Source organism: Theobroma cacao, chromosome 1 (assembly GCF_053813885.1).
Source record: "Theobroma cacao isolate CCN51 chromosome 1, ASM5381388v1, whole genome shotgun sequence".
NCBI classification, from domain to species: domain Eukaryota; kingdom Viridiplantae; phylum Streptophyta; class Magnoliopsida; order Malvales; family Malvaceae; genus Theobroma; species Theobroma cacao.
The window spans coordinates 39,026,543-39,043,466 of NC_142639.1; the positions used below are offsets into that span (position 1 = coordinate 39,026,543).

The 16,924-nt window shown below is 39.0% G+C and overlaps 4 protein-coding genes across 9 annotated transcripts; 3 read left to right on the forward strand and 1 right to left on the reverse strand.

Annotated features, from left to right (window-relative positions):
• Window positions 1-654: 654 nt before the first annotated feature.
• LOC18613965 (zinc knuckle (CCHC-type) family protein) lies at window positions 655-5,668 on the reverse strand. Of its 2 annotated transcripts, XR_001926271.2 has the most exons (5): window positions 5,101-5,668; window positions 4,562-4,667; window positions 4,129-4,219; window positions 2,801-3,824; window positions 655-2,635 (listed from the first exon to the last, which is right to left on the reverse strand). XR_001926271.2 is itself a non-coding variant. In XM_007051468.3 (4 exons), exons 1-4 carry the CDS (start codon window positions 5,395-5,397, stop codon window positions 2,888-2,890), a joined length of 1,431 nt encoding a protein of 476 aa, XP_007051530.3. In that variant the 5' UTR covers window positions 5,398-5,668; the 3' UTR covers window positions 2,661-2,887. The 2 variants fall into 2 exon arrangements, 1 of the variants encoding a protein (XP_007051530.3); XM_007051468.3 differs by lacking the exon at window positions 655-2,635 and having other exon boundaries at window positions 2,661-3,824.
• A 977-nt stretch (window positions 5,669-6,645) lies between these two features.
• On the forward strand, window positions 6,646-8,508 carry CYP703A2 (cytochrome P450, family 703, subfamily A, polypeptide 2). The gene is made up of 2 exons (XM_007051469.3): window positions 6,646-7,581; window positions 7,870-8,508. The coding sequence occupies exons 1-2, from the start codon at window positions 6,646-6,648 to the stop codon at window positions 8,506-8,508; spliced, it is 1,575 nt and encodes a 524-aa protein (XP_007051531.3).
• Window positions 8,509-8,602: 94 nt separating this feature from the next.
• Window positions 8,603-14,691, forward strand: LOC18613967 (Transcription factor jumonji (jmjC) domain-containing protein). Of its 4 annotated transcripts, none has more exons than XM_088805654.1 (13): window positions 8,603-9,330; window positions 9,641-9,771; window positions 9,939-10,038; window positions 10,159-10,291; window positions 10,381-10,444; window positions 10,525-11,299; window positions 11,382-11,711; window positions 11,814-12,864; window positions 12,937-13,154; window positions 13,241-13,313; window positions 13,402-13,487; window positions 13,603-13,722; window positions 14,097-14,691. In XM_088805654.1, the coding sequence occupies exons 1-13, from the start codon at window positions 8,815-8,817 to the stop codon at window positions 14,193-14,195; spliced, it is 3,696 nt and encodes a 1,231-aa protein (XP_088661780.1). In that variant the 5' UTR covers window positions 8,603-8,814; the 3' UTR covers window positions 14,196-14,691. The 4 variants fall into 4 exon arrangements, with proteins under 4 accessions (XP_088661780.1, XP_088661784.1, XP_088661777.1 ...); XM_088805658.1 differs by having other exon boundaries at window positions 8,604-9,330; window positions 11,814-12,062; window positions 12,153-13,154; XM_088805651.1 differs by having other exon boundaries at window positions 8,604-9,330; window positions 11,814-13,154.
• A 59-nt stretch (window positions 14,692-14,750) lies between these two features.
• CNX3 (cofactor of nitrate reductase and xanthine dehydrogenase 3) lies at window positions 14,751-16,709 on the forward strand. 2 transcript variants are annotated; one of them, XM_088805670.1, is made up of 4 exons: window positions 14,751-14,887; window positions 15,099-15,192; window positions 15,384-15,502; window positions 15,906-16,709. In XM_088805670.1, exons 3-4 carry the CDS (start codon window positions 15,401-15,403, stop codon window positions 16,554-16,556), a joined length of 753 nt encoding a protein of 250 aa, XP_088661796.1. In that variant the 5' UTR covers window positions 14,751-14,887; window positions 15,099-15,192; window positions 15,384-15,400; the 3' UTR covers window positions 16,557-16,709. The 2 variants fall into 2 exon arrangements, with proteins under 2 accessions (XP_088661796.1, XP_017981765.1); XM_018126276.2 differs by lacking the exon at window positions 14,751-14,887 and having other exon boundaries at window positions 14,932-15,192.
• Window positions 16,710-16,924: the final 215 nt, after the last annotated feature.

Here is a 16,924-nt window from a genome sequence, read left to right on the forward strand (position 1 = left end):
ATGGCAATATCTACTTGTAAAGTTAAGATACATCAGATACACTTATTTCTATTGCCTAAATTGTTAGAGAAATGCTTCAGCTTATTGGATTATATCTGATATCTGTACTTGATAAATTCAGTGTTGTTCTTCATGTGAGAGCAGTTAAGAGAGTTGGGGGGTCGGATATAAATGTTCCAATAGTACATCCTTTTTAAGGAAACCTGTTTCCCCACAACCTATAATCTCCTTGGTCAATCATGACTGTCTAGTGGGAGTAAAACAACATTTAGTGTGCCAAACCCGCGGCATCTATGATGAAGCCTGTTTGTGGATGTGCAGGGAAGCAACTGTAAAGCAGATAAAACGGGGGACTCTGAAATTAACAGTAAAGTCTGCTTGTGGTTTGGTAGCATTTGTGGGTTTCAAACTCTGTCTATCATTGATTACCATATATCTCTTATTAGCTTAGCAGAGATTGCAACTACAACTGGTGGCACTGGAAGAGAACCAATTTGGGGCATTTTCTTGCAAAAAAAAAAAAAAAAAAACAAGTAGGGGTCTTATTCTGTGACTGATGAAGAATGTTCCGTTTTTGTTGCCGAGATAGAGGTGAATCTCTTATGCACTTTCTTTTCTGGTCCTAAGAAGGCAAAAACAAAATCTTGCAAGGACTAAGCAAAGTAGAGTGTACAGGGTTTTTGCTGTGTACATCTCTTTCTTATTTTATTGTAAAATCAACAAAACAACAGGAACCCCAGATAGGAATCTTGAAGTCAGTTTGCTTTTCCCTTTATCCCCATTGTCTTAGCAACCAAGTGAAGCTTCTTCAGATGCACTACATTAAAAGGTGTAGAGAACCGATTCTGTTCTCAAATTCATGGCCACCCCTTTAAATTTCTCTCCTTTCTATAAAGGAAAAAAAATTTGAGGTATCTCTCAACTTTGGCAGAAAAGAACATATGAAGTTCTAATGAAAACGAAACTAAAGAAGAAAAGAAAAAGATTTGACTACATCCTATTTGCCTAGAATAATAGCCTAGTGATCCCCTTCAATAATTCTGAAGATGGAGTATAGTGGTCCAATAGCATACGCGTTTGCTCCTTCCAGCCAATCAAAAGACTAGTGACATAATTCATGTGGCACATGTGTTTACCTTTTGAGAGAGAAAAAAAAAACAAAATTTGACCATTGATAAATCAATCCAAAAGCATGACAAAGCCACATCCTTCCATGTGTCTTTGCTGATAAACCAAAACCCCCCAAGAAGCCCGTGCGGGATCTAACTACGAACCTTGGTTTCAGCTCCACCACCACCACCACGACCACCACCCTGCAAAATGAAATTTGATAGTACACATTTCCATCTGCCAAAATCAAAATTTAACCGCAAATTTTGATGCCCTTTTAAATTCTTCCATGCTTTCCCCATCTTACACATCACAAACGTGCGCTTGAAAACGCTCCCATGTGCACCATTTCTTTCATTTAGTTTATTGATAAGTCTCTCGTCGGCAAGTCTGAACAACGGATAAGTGCTGAAACATGTGGCGAAATGAGGGGCCACCACACCAAGTTCATGATTTTTTGCTTTGGCCTTTTGATTTCTATTTGTTGTATACCCATCTCCCACGCTGCCCTCCAGTCCACATCTAGGCCCAATTTCTTTTGCCCCTATTCTTTATTGTTGACAAAAAAACAAAAAAAACTTGTTCGCTTTGCTTTTTTGAGAAGGGACTGTGAAAACAAAATTGACATATCCTCATTTGGCTTGGCATGTTGGTGTTTTTTTTTTTTTTTTTTCAACCAGAATGAGCAACAGGTTCATACCAAGAGATTGAAAGCATTTGGCATGTGATGGGTCAAATTCAAAGCCTTATAAATGTTGGGGGGGAGGGGGTTGTGTGACCCTGAAGAAGAAATCATAGCCGTTCAATTCATGTTTGACTCAACCAAGCAAAGGGAGTCCTTGATGAAATATAATAGTAGTAGTTAAGTTGACATGGAATACATGTAAAATTGGGTCAGTTTTGGAAGGACATATCAAGGGGGTCAAAACATGATGCCAATGGTCCCCAACAGCACTTTGGAGATTTTTATGAGATGATGTTGATAAAAAATTTGAGGAATTTTTGACCTTCCCATGCAAACTGTGACCAAACACGATACGCGGTGTTTGGTAAAGCACGTTTTTGGCAAAACTGCAATGACAGCAACATTTCCACTTGCGTTTATTATAATTTTGAAGTGTTGGGTGGAATAGTTTAGCCCAACAGTCATAGACCTGAACAATTTGGGCTTGGAGAGGATATGCTCTAGCCCGAAGGATGGGCTTTGATAAACAAAGTGGGCCTGCTCGATATTATTTCCTGAATCCAAATACTGCACCTGGCTCCCCGTTCTATGGTTCGAAGGTTGAATGAATGAAGCCCGTAGCTGACAGCGGTCGCTGTTCAAGGGTGGTCGAGACTCGAGACCAACCCTGCTGCAACGGAGCTGTAAATGAACGAACCTTTTGTTTTATCCTTCAGCTTGTCGAGTTAATTCATGGGAAAACAACCAGTTTGAGGTAGCCAAAACTGGAGTTTACATTTGCCAGTCGGTTTGGCAACTGAAACCAATCTGTAGAAGCTGAGATTTGGCTTAAGTATAGACCTGAGATAGGAACCAAAACAAGATATAAACCTCAAGTGCAGATTCGAACAAGACAAAATATTTTACCAATTCTAAACATTTTACAACATCCATTGGCAAAGAATGATTTACATCGGTATGTAAAAATAATACATTAACAAAACAACAATTTTGAGCCATACTTACAAGGTAAAAGATAAGCAGATTGTCTGCTCTCCAATACAACTGAACAGCCAAACCTAAGCCTAGCAAAACAGCATCTGTTTCAATTAACTACACATTGCTCTCAACTACGTTGACCTTTGAAACAGAAGGCATAGTTGAATTCTCCCCATTTTGTTTTCCATTCACTTCTTTTTCACATCTTCTATTACGACAGAACTTGGAAAGGTGTCCCTTCCTGCCACAATAGTTACATATGGGGGGGCTGCCATGCATTTCTGATTCTCGCCTTTTCCAAGGTACCCCTGGTTTCTTCATATCTCTTATCCTTGGGCCAAGATTGTTGGCTGGATAAAAGCTTTCATACTTTGAATGCTCCGCTTGTTTGACTCTGTTACGAGACTCTTCCTCAACTCTTATATGATCCATCAACATCCTGAAGGGCAGGTATTCCTCACGCATCAGCTTAACACAGAAGTCCTTCCAGGATGGTGGAAGCTTGGAGATGATGGTGCTAACATGAAAGTTCTCATCAATCATCATTCCAGCTGCAACAATAGAATCGGCTATGCTATTGAGTTCTTGCATTTGCTTGAGAATTGGTCTTCCATCAACAATTTGAAACTCAATGTACTTTCTAACTTGAGATCTCTTTGTTCCGAATTCCTCATAAAGATAAACTAATTTTAGCTCTTCCCACAGCTCTTTAGCACTCTTAGTTTTCTTTGAGAATTGATAATACAGATTATCAGATAAAGAGCTCAAAATGCTGTGGCGACAAAGGTAGTCATCATTCATCCACTTCTTTTCAGTAGCTTTGGCTTGAGCAGATTCTTCACTGCTTGCTTCGGGACTAAGAGTAAGACTAGGGCATGGATCAGTAAGCACGTATGCGATCTGTAATTGCTTTAAGAAAAGTTCCATCTGTTCTGCCCAGCAATGGTAATTCTTCCCATCAAAACGTGTGGTTTCAATAGGGGAAAATTCATGAGAAAAAGCAGTCACTGAGTTAGACACATCTCCATTTTGTTCACCATCAAGTTTTGTACTGCAGTATATTTATTCAAGGGTCCAAGTCAGTACATTTGGCAATAGGGTCTCAAGTCAAAAAATCTTTGAGGGAACCTCTCAGGCACAATATGCTCTTATTGAAGTAAATTAGGACATTATTATGCTTATTTAGAGTGATAATTTACATCAGGCAAGGATAAAAACCCCACAAACTTAGATATAAGCAACTCTGCAGTTATCCTCCTTTTGGCATTACCTAAAACTTCCTGTATATTATTGAAACCCCAGATTGTATAGAAACTACTTTATTGCTGACCTCAAAACTCAAAATGGAGTCCCACCTTAGCTTTGATTGCATCTTTTTTACAGCTGCATCAATTGCAGGGAAACTATTCTTTAAAGCTGACCAAATTTCGCTTGTCAAGCTAACTCCTGGAGTAAGAAAAAGAAAATGGATGTTGAGACATAAGCCTTTGGTCTCAATATAGACTATAGCATGACAATTCAAACAGCTCTGGCAACAGAAAAAGAAATGAAATAATACAAAACCCAAAGAGAATAAGTCAGTTATAGAGTGCAGATACTCCTAACAACATTTCAATCAGCAAAAAGATATAGGAGTTTCTTATCAATCAGGAATCACCGTAAAATGACAATCAATTCATATAATATAAAACACTGCATTAAAGCATAAAGGAAACAATAACAAAAAACTAAGGAAAAAAATTACTGGAAAATAAAAAAGGAGGGGGAGGGGGACAGATATATGATTACCTCTTGCAGATGGGAGCTCTTTTCCGTCTTTTACATAGAACTCCCTAATCGATACATAAGTTTTTCCTCTAAATTCATGAACCACCACATTCCTCTTGTCTGCTAGCTGAATCAAAAACAAGAAATCTTCAATAACAGCAAGGATTCAGAGGGAAAAAAAAAAAAAACCTAACATAAATAAAACTAAGTTCCGACATAGGTTCTTTATCCTTCACTTACAAATTACTGTATGTGTCTCCAACCACAAAAGTTTAAAACAAACTAAGCTAGACTTAATCTCTTAATCACTTCAATTAAAGCACAATCACTAAAACTTCGACAAATATTCATACTTTATTAAAGCAAATAAGCTGAGACAGATGGCTGTTCTTGCTTCTAAAGTGACAATCTTTATTCATTAGAACTTTCAGTTCCCAAAAAACAAAAGAAATCTCCAAATTACAAATCAATAAATAAATTTCACAATTTGCTAAAAATTGCAACTTTATTTCTTTTGTTCTACAATTAAATCGACCCACAGAAAAGTGAACGGTTTGCACCTTGCAAATAAGGCGATCTCCGTCGCCGTCGATTTCTTTCTTAATTTTAATTTTAGCCTCTTCTTCTCGAAGCTTCGAATTGAGTTCCTCAACATCGCCATTTTCTTCGACAGTAGAGAGAAGAAAAGACTCGATCACTTCTCTAACAAACTTCTTGTGATTAAAATCAGAGAGGTCGATTCCGAGTCTCTCCGAAGCCGCGACTCGGACTTTGAACTCAGTCATCTCTTCCATATCAGCTTTGCTCAGTATTTCCCTCACCGTTTCCTCGATTTTTTGTCGAGTTTCTTTTTCCATAATGTAGAGGTAGAAAAAGGACAGGAGAGATAATGCGAGGAAGAGGTATAGAATTAAGAACGAAATCGTTTTCGCTGTTTTGCAGGAAAATTCGTTTTGAGTTTTTAGTCTGTTGCATACTGAGGAGATTAGGGATTCGATGAATTCCTCTCCCGCCTACGATGATAAGGAAAAAAAAAAAGGTGCGTGACGGGAATTAATTTTCTTTTTATTTTTTTGGAACTGAAAAAAGGTTCCACCGAGATTTGAACTTGGACAACTAAATCCTGAGTACTCCAATATGTTCCGGTGACGAGTACTCCAATATTATTTACGACATTTTAAGATTATTTATAATAATATTTTTAGTTAATACGTTATCATATTAATAAATTATTATTCAACATAATTTCTTAAAAATATATGTTTGCAAAACTTTTGGATAGCATTTGGTATCTTTTTTAAGGTCACCATAATGATGTAATTACAAGATAATGTTACTAAATTAGTGATTTAAGATCACCATGTATTATATAATTTTACTTGGTAATTATTATTTATTGGGGTGTAGAGATAACCATGTTTTGGTATCAAAGAATCACAGAAGTTGATTCTTTTTTTTTTCCCCCAATTAATTGCTTGTTCTTAATTATGTATATTCTGTTTTCTTTTCACTGTATTCTTAATTTTATTGGTGAACAGATTTTCAAAAAGATAAAAAATATCATGTTATAAAAATAGTCTAAACCGTAATCTCCAAAGTAAATTCATCTTAATTTTGATTTATATTGCTTTTTAAAGTCAGAGTTATTATCACTTAAATTACTTTTATATGATTGCCACGTTTTTTATTTAAATTAGAAAAAGAAGAAAAACCAAAGGAAGTAAATAGTAAAATTGGGAGTCAACTGCATTATTAGTTCTCTACATTTGTGCAATTTTTTGCTTTTAGTTACCAGCGGGCACATGCACTGAGTACTGGTCACTAGTCAGCCAGCGTTGAGCCCCATGACCCCGGTCAGCTACTCAGCTACATGCAAATGCCATTTCTTTGGAGGTAGGAGAACATTTCGGACCATAACGCATGGCGCTCTTCACCAACCATGCAGCCAGTCGGCATGTCAAGATCGTGGATATCAACCCCAACCTATTTTTCTCCAAAAAACCAAGCTTCCCTTGCTTTATTTTGGTCAATTCTTGCTTATATATAGTACCGGAGAAAACCATATTTTCTAATTGATTAGTTACTTCCAAACTTTGAATGGAAACATGGATTTACTCAGCTTGGCTTTCGCCCTTCTCTCTGCAGCTCTCATCGTCAACATCCTATTCCTATGCGGATGGCTCAAGCAGAAGCCATCGCGTAAGACCAAAATGCTTCCTCCCGGCCCAAAAAAATGGCCTGTAGTTGGTAACCTTCTCCAATTAAGTCCACTTCCGCACAGGGACTTAGCTTCTTTATGTGACAAATATGGGCCATTAGTCTACCTCCGGCTTGGCAGCGTAGACGCCATCACCACCAATGACCCAGACATCATTCGGGAAATACTTCTCCGGCAAGACGATGTCTTTGCGTCCAGGCCAAGGACCCTAGCCGCGGTCCATCTCGCCTATGAGTGCGGGGATGTGGCCTTGGCGCCTCTAGGCCCGCATTGGAAGCGAATGAGAAGAATTTGCATGGAGCATTTACTAACAACGAAAAGGCTAGAGTCATTTGCAAAACACCGAGCCGATGAAGCCCAACATCTAGTAAAAGATGTTTCGGCACGAGCTAAAACGGGGAAGCTTGTGAACTTGAGGGAAGTTTTGGGTGCCTTTGCAATGAACAATGTGACTAGGATGTTGTTGGGGAGGCAATATTTTGGGGCTGAATCTGCTGGCCCACAAGAAGCCTTGGAGTTCATGCACGTAACCCATGAACTGTTTTGGCTATTGGGTGTTATCTATTTGGGTGATTATTTGCCAATTTGGAGATGGGTGGATCCCTATGGGTGTGAGAAAAAGATGAGGGAAGTGGAGAAAAGAGTGGATGATTTTCACAAAAGGATTATTGAAGAGCATAGAAGGGCAAGGGAAGGGAAGAAGAGAGAATTTGGTCGAGAAGATGATGGTGAGGAAATGGATTTTGTTGATGTTTTACTGTCATTGCCTGGTGAAGATGGAAAAGCCCACATGGATGATACTGATATTAAAGCTCTAATTCAGGTTGTATTCTCTTTCATTAATCCTTTTTTGCACCTAAGTGATATTAGCAAAGTGCCCAGTAATGCAATCCTTTTAATGTCCATTTTAGTTATAGGTCTATGCTAGGGGACTTAGCTAATAAATTATAATTTATCATAAACAAATATTTGATTCAATAGTTAATACATGTATTTCTAATCAAAAAGTTATAATTTATAAAAATATGGATTAGTAACTGATAAAATTTGATGAGATTGTCTTGGCTTTTACCATTTTTTGTTTCCTATTTGTTATTTCTTTTGCTTGTAGGATATGATTGCCGCGGCAACAGACACATCAGCTGTGACCAACGAATGGGCCATGGCCGAAGTGATCAAGCATCCACGCGTCCTCCGTAAGATCCAAGAAGAACTCGATACTGTCGTGGGTCCCAATCGAATGGTCAACGAATCTGATCTCCCTCACCTTAACTACATACGCTGCGTAGTACGAGAAACATTCCGCATGCACCCTGCGGGGCCATTTTTAATCCCACACGAGTCCCTTCGGGCCACGACCATAAACGGTTACTACATCCCTGCCAAGACACGTGTCTTTATCAACACCCATGGGCTGGGCCGAAATACCAAAATATGGGACGACGTGGAGGTGTTCCGGCCCGAGAGACACTGGCTAGCTAATGGAACCCGAGTGGAGATAAGCCACGGAGCAGATTTCAAAATACTGCCTTTCAGTGCTGGGAAGAGGAAGTGTCCTGGTGCGCCACTTGGGGTGACCCTGGTGCTTATGGCTTTGGCCCGACTCTTTCATTGTTTTGATTGGGCCCCGCCGGAGGGTTTGAGGCCGGAAGATATAAATACGACTGAAGTTTATGGGATGACTATGCCCAAGGCCGAGCCCTTAATGGCTATTGCCAGGCCACGCTTGGCGGACCAAATGTACCATTGAGTAGAATTCTGCGAATAAAATTTAATGTTTCTTAATAATAATTAATTAATGCCACCAAGCCTTTTCGGGTAAAAAAGAGAAAAAACGGAGAAGGGACCCTCATGGTATGCCTATCATTTCCCGTCGCTTTTAGGACTCACCTTTTTTCCGTGAAACGCATCAGAATTCGAGCCGATATTTATAAATTCTCAGCTTATTTTTGCCGCTTCTCTACCATTCAACGCCCCTTTAATTACGCACAATTTCAATGTAATCAGACGGTCGAAGCTCCTGCCCAGTAGCTGTTAAATTTTGATCCACTCGGCCATGGACTCACCGTCCGATCGACGGTGCACGAGAAGCGCCGGTAGAGGTAAGTGGCGGTGCAGCGAAACGACATTGCCTTCGAACTCGTACTGCGAGAAGCACTACCTGCAAAAAATTAAGCGGGCGCGGCAAAGAATTGGTGGAGACAGAATTGACGACAGCGACCGCAATAGTCGCGAGTTAAAAATCAGAGGCGGTCAGAGGAGTGACGTCAGCGACCGGAGAGGTGAAGTCAGCGTATCGGAGAAGAATAAGAGGAAGGAGGGGAGAGAGGAGGAGTTGAGCGGTGGATCGGAAGAAGAGGACGGGCTACTGTTGACTGAGATATTGGTAAGGGAGCGTAGGAAGGTAGAGAAAACGAAGCGTGGTGTTAAGGGGAGTAAGGTTAGTTCTGGAAATTCAGTGAAGGAGATTGTGGATTCCGGTGAAGGAAAAGCTAATTCCCGCGAAAAACACGGCTCTTCTGGTAAGGCCGTTAGGAATGGCGCGGAGAGAGAAAAAAAATCCTCCGAGAAGGTATTTTAACATATCCGTTTCTATTTTTCTCCTTACATTTTTACATGCGAAATTGCGAATCAGCGTTTTAAAATTGGAAAGAACAAAAGAATAAGGGGAAATTTACTAGCTCATTTTAATTTCCTTGCAGATATATGATCAGCTTGCACTTCATTCACATTTGACAGATACATTGGAGTCTAGTTGTTTAACTGTACTTTTGTGCATCAATGAATTGTTTTGGTGAACCAGTGGCCACCTTTATATTCAATGCATCCGTATCATGTTCAAAGTTGAACTATTTCTCAAAAGTATAAGTTTTGCTTTGCAGGATAAGTCAAATAAAAGCAAAGAGTATGGGAGTTTAATGTGTCATCAATGTCAACGGAATGATAAGAGTGGTGTAGTTTTTTGTTCCCGGTGTCAGAGGAAGCGTTACTGTTATGAGTGTCTTGAAAAGTGGTGAGAACATTGATATAAATTTTGTAATGTAGTATTTGATAAAATAATGCTTGAAAACTCTTTAGTTCTCATATTAGGCCCTGCTGGTTTTTGCCAAATTATACTAATGCAATGATTCTTGGTCAACACTTTTGATAGCTGCAGCTGATTTGTTTGGGATGAAACAGGTATCCTGAGAAAACAAGGGATGAAGTTAAGGAAGCATGTCCGTATTGCTGTGGCAATTGCAATTGTAAAGCTTGCTTGCGTGAAGTTGTGGTTGTCAAGGTAGAAGCCTTAAGTTTCTCTCTCTATGATCTAACTGCCTGATGTCCATTTCATTTCTCTATTTTCTTATTTAATTGTTTTCATGGTTGTTATTCTTCTTTATCTTCCCTTCTTTGACAGGATGGCCACAAGGATGTAAACATCAGTGTTAAATTAGAGCGGCTAAAATACTTGCTATTTAAAGCTCTACCAGTTCTCAGGCATATATACAAGGAGCAGAGGTCCGAAATAGAGATTGAAGCAGACATAAAGGGTAGGTTGACATGATGTGCTTGGAAATGAAATAATTTGACTCTCTTTATTTTCTGTGTGTTTGATATAGTTGTGTCTTATGTATTTTAGGATCTCAGTTAACAGAAATTGATATAACAAGGTGTAAATTGGAAAAAAGTGAACGTTTGTACTGGTATGCTTTCAAACTTGTTATAATTGAGATCTGTTGCTATTTAGTTGTCAAGTGTAAACTTATGTTATCTTGTATGACAGTGACAACTGCAATACATCAATTGTTAACTTTCACAGAAGCTGCCCCAGCTGTTCTTATGATCTATGCCTAACCTGTTGTCAAGAGCTAAGAGAAGGCAGCCAACCTGGAGGTAATAAAGTGGAAACATCCCAACAACAGTTTGTAGAAAGAGCTAATTTTCGAATTAAACACAACGATGGAAATACTAATGCACCAAGAAGTAGACACCAATGGGAGAGCCAAGTGGGTCCAGCCACTAATGATAAAGCTCATATGTCTTCTTACTTTCCTGATTGGCGAGCAAACACAAATGGTAGCATTCCATGCCCTCCAAGTGACCAAGGAGGTTGTGGTGCTTCGATACTTGAGTTGAGACGTGTTTTTAAAGCTAATTGGGTAACTAAGCTGATAAGTAATGTGGAGGACATTACCAGTCAATATAAGCCACCTGATGTTGATTTCTCTATAGAATGTTCTGCATGCCAGCCAAATGGTTCAGATGGGAACAGCAACAGCCGTTCTAATGTGAGACATGCAGCTAACAGGGAAGAAAGTCATGATAACTTTTTATTCTGCCCAAATGCTGTTGATATATCAGATGATGAAATTGAGCATTTTCAGAGACACTGGATGAGGGGTGAACCTGTGATTGTCCGAAATGTTCTTGAGAAAACATCTGGTCTTAGTTGGGAACCCATGGTCATGTGGAGGGCCTTTAGAGAAACAGGTGCCAATGTAAAATTCAAAGAAGAGACTCGAAGTGTGAAGGCCATTGATTGCTTAGATTGGTGTGAGGTCAGTTGTGTAAACCATCTAATTTATGCTGAACATTATAATTTCTATGGATCTAAGATGTTTGGTTCTTGTTATGATATAGGTTGAAATTAATATTCACCAATTTTTCAAGGGCTACTTAGAGGGCCGTATGCATAGAAGTGGGTGGCCAGAAATGTTGAAATTGAAGGATTGGCCTTCATCAACCTTATTTGAAGAACGTTTGCCCAGGCATAATGCTGAATTTATTGCTGCACTCCCTTACAGTGACTACACTGATCCAAAATCAGGCCTTTTAAACCTTGCTACACGACTTCCAGAGGGATCATTGAAACCAGATATGGGACCCAAAACATATATTGCATATGGATTCTCCGAAGAACTTGGTAGAGGTGATTCAGTGACAAAGCTGCATTGTGATATGTCTGATGCGGTAATGTTCCATAGACAGCTTTAATTTTATGTGACAAACCAATGATAGCGAGATTTTGTTTTATAGACTCCTTTGACTAATGTTTTTCAGATATGTTTATAGGTAAATGTATTGACGCACACAACTAAGGTGAATATTGCTCCCTGGCAATGCCAAAAAATAAAAAGAAGGCAAAATGAATATGCTGCTAAAGACTTGCAGGAACTCTATGGTGGTGTAGATAAGGCTAAGGTTGGAATGGAAAGAAGATCACTGAAGAGAACTTATGGGGACAAGCTCACTGTTACTGACTGTACGAAGAATGGAAGCATGGAGTATGACCACTTCTTGTTAGAAGAGAAGCACATAAAGGTAAGGAAAGTGGATAAAGAACAATCAGATACTAATCTGCCTTTTTCAAATTCTATGGATCTAAGGGTTGTAGGATTGGATGAATCGCAGCCTGAAATGGGACATTCTGTTTCTCCTCAAAATAGGAAAACTACTATTACTGGGACAGAGTTGCTCCAAGAAAATGATACAAAGCCTCATATACTTGAGTATAATGAAAGTAAGGTGACACAATCATTAAGGTGTAATGATAACACTGAAAAAGACTCCTTTCTAGAAAATAGTGACAGAAAAATAACTTCAAATCAGCTGAAAGTTGAGCCAGGCAAATGCTCTTTGTCAAGCGGTGTCGATGCAAGGGATAATCTGTTTGTTGGAATTGTGTGTAGGAAATTAGGCATGTTGGAGCATAATGCGACGGTAGAGGCAGAGTTATTACCAGAAAATAATGACCAAGCAATAACTGATCAAAAGATGGAAGAATTTGGACTGAAGGAAAGCTCTTCATCAAGCAGTACAGTAAAGAAGGATAATTTGGAAATTAGAACTACGGATTATACTTTAGAGGGAGAGGAAGGGATTAGAAATATTTCAGTAAAGGACCAAGGAGATGAACTTGTCTACTCTTCAGAGTTAAATGCATCCAAAGCAGAAAACATGAGTTTGAAGTTATTTGAACAAAGAGAAAAGCAATCGGAAGTGGAAGGAAATTGTTTTCTGGATGATGTGGATGTTTCTGAAAGGAATTTCTCTGTTGAAAATGTGACAAGCCCTGCTAATCATGCCACTTTGGATATTAATGCAGTTGGATCTGGGAGTGAAGGTATAGCTGATTCTGCTAAATGTTCTAATGAAATGGTGGTAATGAAGCTTACTAATAAGAAAGACATTTTAGGGATTTCTCTCTCGGGTGAAAACAGATGTGATGGTCCTGGATCAAAAGAATCAGACCGAGTGCCTATCAAGGATTTAGAAAATAATGAGAAGTCACAAATGGTCAACGGTGGTGCTGTCTGGGATATCTTTCGCAAGCAGGATGTTCTCAAAATCATTCAATATTTGGAAAAGCACAATAAGGAATTTCGCCACCTTAATAATCTTCCTGTAAATTCTGTGAGTATCCTTGCTGCCTTTAGTGAGTTATTAGTATGTTTCTCTGTACTGGAGAGCTTAATTACTTTACATTCTAACTTTTTCAGGTCATTCATCCTATTCATGATCAAACTCTTTTCTTAAATGAGAGGCATAAGAAACAACTGAAAGAGGAATTTAGTAAGAATATTCTGTGTCGATTGGTCAGCTATCCAGTGTTCCATCATTACATCGCATCAATATTGTTAACGTTTGGTGTGTAATGCAGATGTGGAGCCTTGGACATTTGAGCAATACCTTGGTGAGGCTGTTTTCATTCCTGCTGGATGTCCTCATCAAGTGAGAAATAGACAAGTAATCCACTGGCTACGGACAATCTTGCGTTTGTGTCAGTGTCTTATGCATTTCATGTTGCACTGTTAATTCAATTAACTTTCATACTTTTCTTTTTCCATTTTTATTTTTCCAGTCTTGTATAAAGGTGGCACTGGATTTTGTATCTCCTGACAATATTGAAGAATGTATTCGGTTAACCAAAGATTTTCGTATGCTCCCTAAGAGCCATAGAGCCAAGGAAGACAAGTTAGAGGTAAGAAACTTGAATTTAGTTTATTTATTTGGTTATATAGGTTAAAGTTGTGAGAACTAGGTAATGTGGTTATTATGATGTCATGCTTACTTTTGGAAAGCCTTCCCATTACACACGCCCAACAATCTGTCTGTCTCAAGTAGGTTTTCATGCCTTTGTGATTAGTGTTTGAAAGATTGTCCACTGGATTTATCTACCTCTAAAAGAGATAAAAATAGCCATGCTTCTTACTTTGTGGTAATCTGTCAACGTTAGAATGATAGATATACCTCAGTAGGTTTATCTCACAACAGTTACTTGCAAACTTCTAAGTGGAATTGCGGTTGTATAGAGTCTAGACTGTTGAATTGTGAATAATTGTAAGTCTTTCACAGGCTCTCGGCTTTTCTTCCTTACAGGTTAAGAAGATGGTGCTCTATGCTGTAAGCTCAGCTGTGAAAGAGGCCCGAAGTTTGATGCCTAACCAGGAGTAAGACATATTGAATCTTTCAGTATGTTGTTATCTGTGTTGACAACAAATTGGCCACCAATAGTTTGTATATATCTGATGGCTGTTCATAAATGGATTTCATTCTGACTGCCACTGTTAGCTTGGTCGAAGTTCACGAGCTGAAGTCGCAAATTTCACCAATCACTTTGTTGATTGCTAGTTCTTCTCAGAAACGTGGCAGCATGTACATAGATATTTTCACTACCCTTTTGCGTTTTAAAATTAATGCTGTTTTGCAGAATAATTTTACTAGCTTGTAGACAATGAAAATATTTTAGGTTGAAGCCTACCAACATTAGCTGCTAGGAATTTAGATTTGGATGTAAAATAGATGATCGTAATGTCAGCTTTATCAGAAAAAATTCACCAGTATTGTCATGCGGTGCTTTGAAGTGTTGATGGCAGGTTGTTCATTGATTGTTATTTGTTGTATTTGGACTATAATTTTTACTTAAATTGAATACAATCATGCTTGGCAATGTACCAAATTGTAGGAGATGCGGTTTCGGAATGAAGGTGCGGAATAGGAGATGTGTGCTCTTGAGAAGGTAAAATATTTACGAAGAAGTGGAAAGGGGCCGTCGTAATTAGTCAGAGGAAATTGCATGTCAGTGCCGGTGGCTTTTGGACTGTGCCCTAAGTATGCCGTAGGTCACATAACCAATCTACATTAAGGTATTTAGAAAGAGAATAAGGGAAGTAAAAAAATCCGGGTGCTCATAGCAAGGTCTTTAAAAAGACAATGGGGTTTATTACTGCAAATTTTTTTTCCCATCTACTTATCCACGTCAGCATCCCGTATGACGTGAGCAATCACTGTGCCTAACGTTTCGTTTTGTCACCTGCGTGCGTGCGTGCGTGCGTGGCTCATTGCCTCATTTCCCAGTCAGTCAGCCTTTTGTTTCTGGTCTCAACGTCTCACACCCTCACGACGATCTCCGATAAAGAATTCCACTTCCCGTCATCGGAGATTGCTCCAGGTGACTTCTTTCACCTATCAAATTTTGGGTTAGGCTAATTTATTTTCACACAAAACATATACATTTCGACACTCTTGCCCCTTTTCGTATTTTTGTAACCTTAAACTGTTCGTGAAAATGCCTGCACAAGAACCTGTTTAATTTGATATTATAAGAATTAAGAACCTAAAGCTGGATTTTTTTGATGACAGCCTTGATACTTCGGGTCATGCTTCTTCGCCGACTTGCTGTAGCAGTTCCTCGCTCGACAAGGTTCTTCTGTGGTAACGGTAGCCATGACCTTGCAAGCACCATAGCTGAACTCAATAAGGTATTGCTTCTATATTCGTCTATCAATTAACGTAAAGGTGATTGGTAAGCCTATGGTATAAATTTTATCAATTCTATGTTCTGCATTACTCTAAGGAAAATAAAAAGTAGAAAAACTGAAGATATCGATTTCCATCGCCTTTTTACTGTTTGCTTGTTTAACAGGAGATGATGATAAAGACTAGCATTTGCGGCAATGTGACAATTACTTAACTCAAAACATATATCATATATGGAATTTTCTTTTTATGATAGTATATGTGACTCAAGCCCTGGGCTAAACGTCTCTGCTTTTTGGTACTGCGGCTGGTATTATGCCGATTACCGGCTTTGTGTCTACTACAAATATTTTGCTCTCAAGAAGAGCAATAATGCGTGTGTTTATGCCCTACTTCTGGTTTCAGGAAATGGAATCGGTCTTTGGTGAACCTCCTCCAGATGGGTTTGCGAGTTCTAGAAGTAAAAGTTTCATGGGTCAAGAATCCCAACTTAATTCTCATGTGATTTCGAGTTCTACTAGTAATAAGTTTACTGTTGAAGAACTCCCTGGTCTATCTCAAACTTTAGGTGAAAATGCAGCTGGTCTGACCCATGTTGGCTGCACAGGGAAAGCCCAAATGGTGGATGTGTCACCCAAAGAAATTAGTAGTAGAACTGCTACTGCTAGCTGCAAGGTAATTCTGGGTAAGAAGGTGTTTCATTTGGTCTTGGCCAACCAGATGGCTAAGGGAGATGTTCTAAGTGTGGCAAAAATTGCTGGCATAAATGGAGCAAAGCACACTAGCACACTAATCCCACTATGCCACAACATCACTTTGACTCATGTTCGAGTTGACCTAAGACTCAATCCTGAGGATTTTAGTGTTGAGATAGAAGGAGAAGCAGCCAGTACAGGTAAAACTGGGGTTGAGATGGAAGCAATGACAGCTGTGAGTGTTGCAGGATTAACAGTGTATGACATGTGCAAGGCTGCTTCAAAAGATATCCAGATCACAGACATACGGCTCGAGTGTAAAACTGGCGGGAAGAGTGGATACTGGTGCAGGGAAGAATGATGATGTTTCCAGAAGAAGATTTTGACACGAGTGCTACCAATTGTCGTGGAGATTAGTGTTCTAGTGGATGTTTGCATTTGTCATCAGAATGGAAGTACTCCTCTTTCTTTTAAACATGAAACTTGATGGCATAATTCACGTTTGCAATTCAAATTTACAATCTTCCTGCATTTTAAGCACATGCATGCACATGGGGAAAAAGAAAAGAACAGAAAAGAAAGAAACAGAGAAAGAAAAGCTGGGGTGGGGGGGAGATACAGATACATATTTGACAAGAAGATCAGCATGTCGCACCTTTTGGAGGCTATTAACTTGAAAATATGGATTTGTAGAGTTAGAGAATGCATAAAGTAGTTAGAGATAAAGAT

Bases quoted from the DNA above. Each gene is read 5' to 3' on its own strand.
- LOC18613967 (XM_088805651.1), top strand. From the start codon at position 8,815: ATGGACTCACCGTCCGATCGACGGTGCACGAGAAGCGCCGGTAGAGGT. The intron at 10,445-10,524 runs GTATGCTTTCAA...CTTGTATGACAG, and splicing joins AAAAGTGAACGTTTGTACTG to TGACAACTGCAATACATCAA. The intron at 11,300-11,381 runs GTCAGTTGTGTA...GTTATGATATAG, and splicing joins ATTGCTTAGATTGGTGTGAG to GTTGAAATTAATATTCACCA.
- CNX3 (XM_088805670.1), top strand. From the start codon at position 15,401: ATGCTTCTTCGCCGACTTGCTGTAGCAGTTCCTCGCTCGACAAGGTTC. The intron at 15,503-15,905 runs GTATTGCTTCTA...TTCTGGTTTCAG, and splicing joins CCATAGCTGAACTCAATAAG to GAAATGGAATCGGTCTTTGG.
- CYP703A2 (XM_007051469.3), top strand. From the start codon at position 6,646: ATGGATTTACTCAGCTTGGCTTTCGCCCTTCTCTCTGCAGCTCTCATC. The intron at 7,582-7,869 runs GTTGTATTCTCT...TTTTGCTTGTAG, and splicing joins ATATTAAAGCTCTAATTCAG to GATATGATTGCCGCGGCAAC.
- LOC18613965 (XM_007051468.3), bottom strand. From the start codon at position 5,397: ATGGAAAAAGAAACTCGACAAAAAATCGAGGAAACGGTGAGGGAAATA. The intron at 4,668-5,100 runs GTGCAAACCGTT...TTTTTGATTCAG, and splicing joins GAGATCGCCTTATTTGCAAG to CTAGCAGACAAGAGGAATGT. The intron at 3,825-4,128 runs GTGGGACTCCAT...AATATACTGCAG, and splicing joins AAGATGCAATCAAAGCTAAG to TACAAAACTTGATGGTGAAC.